The 7,444-nt window shown below is 41.5% G+C and overlaps 1 protein-coding gene across 1 annotated transcript; it reads right to left on the bottom strand.

The window, feature by feature from the left end:
* Positions 1 to 1,185: 1,185 nt before the first annotated feature.
* Positions 1,186 to 7,193, bottom strand: LOC105398709. The gene is made up of 2 exons (XM_048631769.1): positions 7,184 to 7,193; positions 1,186 to 4,633 (listed from the first exon to the last, which is right to left on the bottom strand). The coding sequence occupies exons 1-2, from the start codon at positions 7,191 to 7,193 to the stop codon at positions 4,089 to 4,091; spliced, it is 555 nt and encodes a 184-aa protein (XP_048487726.1). The 3' UTR covers positions 1,186 to 4,088.
* Between the last annotated feature and the right edge of the window lie 251 nt (positions 7,194 to 7,444).

Below are 7,444 nucleotides of genomic sequence, written 5' to 3'. Positions count from 1 at the left end.
TTAAAGGCAGGTAAACTATTAGTCGATGTTTCCTTGAAAATTAACTGGTTACTTACTAAATATTTTAAAATAAAAACATTTAACTTGTGCCTACATTAGCTGCCATTTTGCTATAGTGATGTTTGAACGTATGCCATTTGAAATTTTCATCGTTCTGTTCTGAATTATCGTATTATAATTTTGAATTCTATCTGTGTTAATGGGTGTCTAAATAAAAAATTGATACTTTTATAAGATTTTTGAAAGCTAACAGACAGCGTTTAGCATATGTATATTTTTTTTATGGTAAGGCCCTATATATGTCCCATTAGTACCTTATACACTCACGGGCAATGAAAAGGTTCCACTGAAATAATCACAAATTTACTCCAAAACGGAAAAGGCTAGCTTAATGACGTCTTCTGCAACATTAAAGTACATTTAATGGAGCATCAGGATATTACCAAGTAAAATGGTAATATTTTGGCCAAATTTTATATTAATTGTTTGAAAAAATTGGGGTCGTTTGTTATCGGCTTTTTGTGAGTGGAACTTTTTCATTGCCCGTGAGTGTAGTATATCATGGATGTTGAGTTTTTATTTCCTTAGAGAATAATATTATGGTTGTTACAACACAGAAACTGGAATATATATTATATTTCGATGTTTTATTTTCTATTTTACGTTCAATACCTATCATATTTTCTTTAAATAAATTTTAATATGTATGAAGTCACTTACCTTTCTTAAACTCGATCTTTCCTTTAATTTAAAATATACGTACTTACCAATATAAATTATTGTGTTTCTACCTAATTTAAGGTTTCATTACCGAGCAGTGGCGAACATTTATTTAAGTAGGTATTGGGTAATTAATATTTTTTTGCGGTGTAAAAAATATACTTAATTGTCATGACATCCTGAATTCACATATTAAATATCAAATCGATGGGAATCGTGTTGTATGGACTCTTCGTCACTGATTCCGAGTACCTATGTTTTGCTACTTTACTAAACATATATCGTAACTTTTTATAGTCAATGTTTTCAATCATTATTAATGAAAATTAATGTGACTTTAGGCGATAATCCACTGCCTTTGAATACCTGTATTTTCAATTATGATGTGTCTCAGAACATTCTGTACAAGAAAGTTTAAGATAGTGCTAAAAGGTTACATAAGGAACAATAAATAAAACTCCAGTGTCTGATAAACTAACTTTGAGTTTATTTTTACCATTTACACTTGACATTGTATTCGAATCTGTTGCGAGCTACCGGGCGGCGTAGCGCTACGACGTAGCACGTGCTACGACAGTGCTACGAGCGTGCTACGAAAAGATATAGGGTTGACAAAAATAGTAGAACTGCTAAAGCTATACTGCATTCGCTTCTGGAATATCCCTCCACAGATATTATTTTGTAAAGTTATCATATATTTTTATTACAAAGTACGATGATGAATAAAGTACGCCTGTATGATTGTTTTTGAAAGATACATAACCATTATGTATTCTTTATTAATTATGTTTGAATATCTTGATTTTGGAAGATTTCCTGTAGCAAACTCAGTATAGTACACTTTATAAAGACCTTCTTAACATTTGTTTATTAAGTTTATAGATTTGATTCTTTAAAATGTATTTTTTTCATAGTGATATTACTTAAGTTATACAGTTAAATTCCAGTAGATAAAACTCATGACATGTATTTATTTAATTGATTATATTTATGATTAGTGTATAGATGATAAATTCAATGTCAAAGGTCTGCATAAAATGTCTTTAGCATAGTAGGAGGTAAAACAAATTATCATAACATAGGTTATTTAGATGTAAGTAATAATAAACATTACGAATTAGGAGCTATTGGTTCACAAAGATAACTTAAAATAGTGTAGGTTTTAATAATCTAAGTTAAAATTAAATAATAAATTTCACATTTCTAGTAATTTTATTAGGATTTTTTAAAACACAAGTAAAAGTTCGTTTAAGTAAATATAATATTCTCATAGATTACAAAAGTAGGAACGGTATAATTTCACTAGTGCAGGGTTAATATTTTTTATAATGTATTCTCATACAATATTAGGAACTATGATAGACAAAGTTTGAGTGCTACGAGTAGTGTCGTGTTTATAACTTATTCTTAAACATTTTTATTTCCTACTTGATTATGAAACCACTACGACTAAACTGTGAGGATCAACCAACAACATAGTCGACACTTCAAGTTGATATTAGTATACTGAGAAATCACTAGGAGTAAATAATATAAACATATAAAACAATAATAAACAAACAACATGCCCGCGAGCACGGCAGCTGGAACAACAGACAAATCCGAATTAATCTTAAATATTAAAATTTGTATTCGGAAAGTATAGTGAAACTCTAGATGCGATAATATTGAAATATACATAGGAACCATGACTCGCCCGGGGCAGCCCGGGCGCTACACCGCACTACTATACTTACTTACACATACTCCCGATTACAAACTGATCAAAATAAACATCTCCTAGATAATGGATCGCTAACCGTCCAACACTCACTACCGCGGTGGAGCTAAGAACATAACATCATTCGACCAACAAACTATCCGATAGGAGCTATGTACCTCAATTAATATAAACTAGACGTCTTCAACGTAAACTAAATAATGATGTTGTATCGCGCGCCTTCGCGGGGCGGGCGCGCGGCGAGCTACGCGCAACGTGGGCTGTGTAGCAACATAGACTATGTAGGAGCATAGACTAATACACTAATTATTTATTATATTAGCGTATTAGTCTATGGTAGGAGTAACTGTGTGATATCTCCCGCGACGGGGAGGCCCACGGCCGCGCGCCCGGCACTAGGATAACAAGCACCGCCGGCATCCGGCGGCATAAAACATTGCACTTCACAAAAACAAACTCAATGTTGTAGTAGGATTCACTTGTAGATAAAATATTGTAGTAGACTCCGCTAGATAAAATGTAAATATGTAAATATGTTAAATAACGTGATCTGTGCCATCGAAAATATAAGGGACTCCACGCACACAGTAAAGTGATGAATCCACTACATGCGACACGCGGTGAGCGCGCGGCGCGGGCGGCATGTTGCGCGGCCGGCATGTAGCTCGGCTGGCATGTTGCGCGGCCGGCATGTAGCCGCGGCCGGCATGTAGCGCTGGCCTCACACTCTCTTATGCCACTACTAATCATTACAATATCAATAAAAATTCAAGAATCACACTTAGTTCCAAAATAAACTCACTTGTATGCGAGGTAGGCTGAGCGCTGGCGCGCAGCCCGAGTTTCGAGTTCGTTCGTTTTGGAAAAGTTTTGCTACGATATAATAATATTATAATTAGCTTTTACCAATAAGCCTACGCGGTGTCGCCGTGTGTCGCGGTTGTCGCGCGGCGGCGGCGGGCGCGGGGCTAGCGCCACCGCCGCGCCGAGCGGGTGGGCGGCTCGCCGCTGGGACCACCGCTCTACTGCTAACATACGTACCTAACTTCCACTTCATGTTTAAAAAATCATATATGTACGTATATCACTATATATATCTCCATACATTTATGATGCGTCAGGAACTTCTTACGAGAACGTATCTATGCCTAAAATTAGAACGATTATATGTATGTATTACATAGCTTTAAACAATAATTAAATCGTAATTATCAATATCGATAATATTATATGCCATAAAGATAGGAACTTGCTTTCCTGGGAGTTGATGGTAGGTGCGCCGTAGCGCCGGCCGCGCGGGCCGCGAGACGATACAGTATATAATAAGGTCTAACGTATGATATGATGTGCGGGCTGGCGCGGCCTCGAGCCGCCGGCCGCCTCCCAGTGCGCGGCGCGGCGGCCCGGCCGACCGTCTAGGAACGAGCCCACTCACACTAACATATAAAACGGGACAACGACGGTCGGCCACTAAATTAACCTAACTTACACTACTACAAAGCTTTAAAAGTATAATTAGGAAAGTGCCGCTTCTGCGGCGACGTTCAGTAACGAAACGAAGCGTTAAGAGCTAATAGTGAACTGCTGCGTTGTCGGACAACGGAGAGAGCGGGGGCTCTAGTTTAGTAACTATACATAGCGTGGTAGTCTAGTGGCCGGCGCTGGCCAGCGGCAGGTCGGGCGGGAAGCGCGGCGGCGGCGGGAAGGGCTCGGCGGGGTCCTGCGCCGCGCGCGCCGCCAGCAGCGTGATCTGGTTCACCACGTCCTCCATCTGGTGGGACAGCGGCTCGGGCGGCGCGTGCGCGTCGGCGTGGCGGCGGTAGTCGGCGGCACAGCGGAAGCGCTGGCCGGGGCACGCGCGGCACTCCAGCGCGGGCTGCACGACGCGCACGTGGCCGCGCGCCGCGTCGCGCCCCGCGTAGCACGCGCGCGCCTGGTGCGCCTGCAGCGGCACGGGCGCGGGGAACGCCACCTTGCAGTGCTTGCACACGTAGCACAGGTCGAGGTCGGCCTCGCGCGCGCCGGGCGGCGGCTCGGCGGCGGCGGGCGGCAGGCGCAGCACGGACGCTCCCGGCGCCGCCGCGATGTGCCGGATCTGCTCCAGCGTGGTGGCCGGCAGCGGCAGCACGGTCGCGCCCGCGCCCGTCTCCACGATCAGACCCTGTGGCTGCGGCTGCGGCCCGGACACCGTACCTGGAACAACCAAATATTAACTGTTATTTGAGGCAATCGGCAGTATAAATTAAAAGTTAACCTATAAATCTTGCATTCACATCCAATTATGTTTTTCATCCAATTGACATGATTTTTCATTATCAATGTAAGCAGGAAGAACACATGGCATGAGGTATTGACACGACAACGACGCCCCTGCGTGCCGTAAAGGGGTTAATCCACTAACAGCGAGCCGGCCGGACTGACCCCTGTACTCGGCCGCATGTTTTATTAACCCCCTGTCGACTGCGGCTCAACGATTCTGCTGACATAAGGATTTAGCTAAATTGGGGGACGAGTACAGGTGAGATGAGCTTTTTGTATGCCTAAAGGTGTATGGTAACATCCTATTAGTGTAAAATATCCGTTCCTAGTTGATGGTCTTTTGTTTCGCGGCGCTCGCGATAAGCCGTACTGCGCCGCCAACAATGGTTACGTCCAAAAGCAGATTAAAAGGCATTCGGCGGCGATTCTAAATGCGTGATGCGTTTCTAACGAGGCCTCTCTGCCGCGTCCTGTAATTGATTCAGGCGCAACCTTAATGCGGCTGTATTCACGAATGCATAATACATTCGCGGTCGATGTGAATCGCCCAAGATCTGGTATGTATAAGTACGGGTGCCGGGTGTTTTCTTTTAAGGCGCGTTCACAGAGGGATTTGGCAGATTGTATTATTTGATATTTCTAAATGTATTTTAACACGATCCCTTTGCAAGGAGGTATATCGGCTTGAATAATGTTGCATATTGCATTATTTATGTACCTTTACAGTTGGCGTTAATGCATTCTAAAATAAGTATTCTTTATATAAATATACATATATGTAAGTAGTAATTGACATCAGTTAATAAATATATTATTTAATTAATTAAATCCAAAATAAAATTGGCAATAAACAGCCCCAAACGCGTATGTACGTTACATTACAGAATTTATCTCCAGATCACGATACACACTGTAATTATGTCGGAACAACAAGCTATGTATCTATCTCCGCTGTGGCTAAGCCTTACGGAGTCCATCGATCTCGAAACGATAGCAATCTCCAGATCTATACCAGAGAATAACGTCGTGCGAACTTCGCCGCTTTCAATCAGCCACTAATAATGTGGAGATCGCTTCAAGAATAGCAAAGAACCGTTTGGTTGCTTTGTAATTCCAAATTATATCTAGTAATTACCAGAAATTAGGATTTAACATGTGGGAAGCTAGCATTAAGCTAATGTGTGGCCAATTAATCCAGAAATTACGACAAAGATCAAGCTCCGCATTACCTGAGCTAAATAACATAAACACCCACTACTTATTATCACAAACGAAGCCCGGTACAACACGCGAGACCCTGACGTTAATTCTCAACCCTTTCTGCCAATTAGTTTCAAAATAGCCACACAATAGTGCTGCTAAGCCGACCACACACCTCTCTCAAGACGCTGCCACCACCGCGTTAAAGTAAACCTTATAATTATGCCGCCATGGCACAGTATCGTTTGCGCAAATTCGCATAGGTAGGTTCACTATATTCGCTGGTCAGGTTTAAGTCAAAAGGCTTCTTAATCCAGCTTGTAGGTCGTTACGCGTTATTATAACACGAGCGGCGTCGGCTATCTCCTTCTCTCTCTCTTCATTTACATCTCATTATGCGATGCTATTATTAGACCGGCGATCGTATTGTGTTGGCTTGCTGCAGCACCGTTGGGAAAATAACGCTGTCCCATTAATTAATTAGACGACTGCAGATTCCACTTTTGAATTTTTAAAAGAATAATCTAAATTCAAAGTAGATCGCTCGAACAGTCTTGGCGACGCGCACTGATTGGCTAAAGATGAACCGATACAGTTGAGCAGTGCAGTCTTGTCCATCAATCTACCGGTCAGGATGGATGTCACTTAATTAATTAGATCCGAGTGGCAGCAGAAGACGCTGGGAACTTGACCTCCACTGACACTTGTTGGTGTCTGCCATGAATAGGGATGGGCGAGATTGAATTCGGATAAGAAGGCCGACTGACAGTTTTCTAGTAAAACGCCTCCTGTTTTATCACGTCTGAAGTTACAATCTGATTTCGATCAATTGATTTACTGCATGAAGCATAATACATATAAATAAAAACCTTAATATTTTAAAAGCATTTGTATTTGTATTGTGATGAAAGCCTTGTTTGTACACTTTGCTCAAATACTACATTCCTACACAAGTATGACACAAGAACATAACCAAACAAACATAGCCGGCCAACCCCAATTACGTATTTGTTTATCGTTACCGGCCCTTGCGTCCATATTCAACAGGCGCACGGGAGCCAAGGTTCACGATAGTTAGTGTCTGCCTTCATCTAATTGCTACGGTCCTTAAGTGAGCGACATTGATGTCTGTCCGTCTACGGAATACGCCTGTCCGATAATACTGGACGATGCCGAGATACAAATGTGGGAAAGGAGAAAGCCCAGTCATTATGGGCGCGCGTGCTATTTGGAGTGTTTGTTAGAATTGGACCAATAAATCATATTAGGTATGTACATACATACCTGTGTACATTTATAAAAGATCAGAATTGGTATTCGAATCGTCCTTTTAGAATCTGCTAACCAAGTCAAGCAGGGTTTTTTAATGAAATTCTATCAGAGGTAAAGTAAAGTGATATTATATTTTACATTTGGTCATATATGTGCCTTTGCTTTAAGCGTACCTTGTAGCCTTATAGTTCTCCAACATTTAGTATTTGGAGAAATATATCGTGAAACAAGACTAACCCCTAACACATGTAGACCAGGAGTCGGCCGTCATAA

Source organism: Plutella xylostella, chromosome 29 (genome assembly GCF_932276165.1).
Source record: "Plutella xylostella chromosome 29, ilPluXylo3.1, whole genome shotgun sequence".
Lineage (NCBI taxonomy): Eukaryota > Metazoa > Arthropoda > Insecta > Lepidoptera > Plutellidae > Plutella > Plutella xylostella.
Note: the sequence above shows the minus strand (reverse complement) of the source record. Positions and strands in the feature narration are given on the sequence as shown.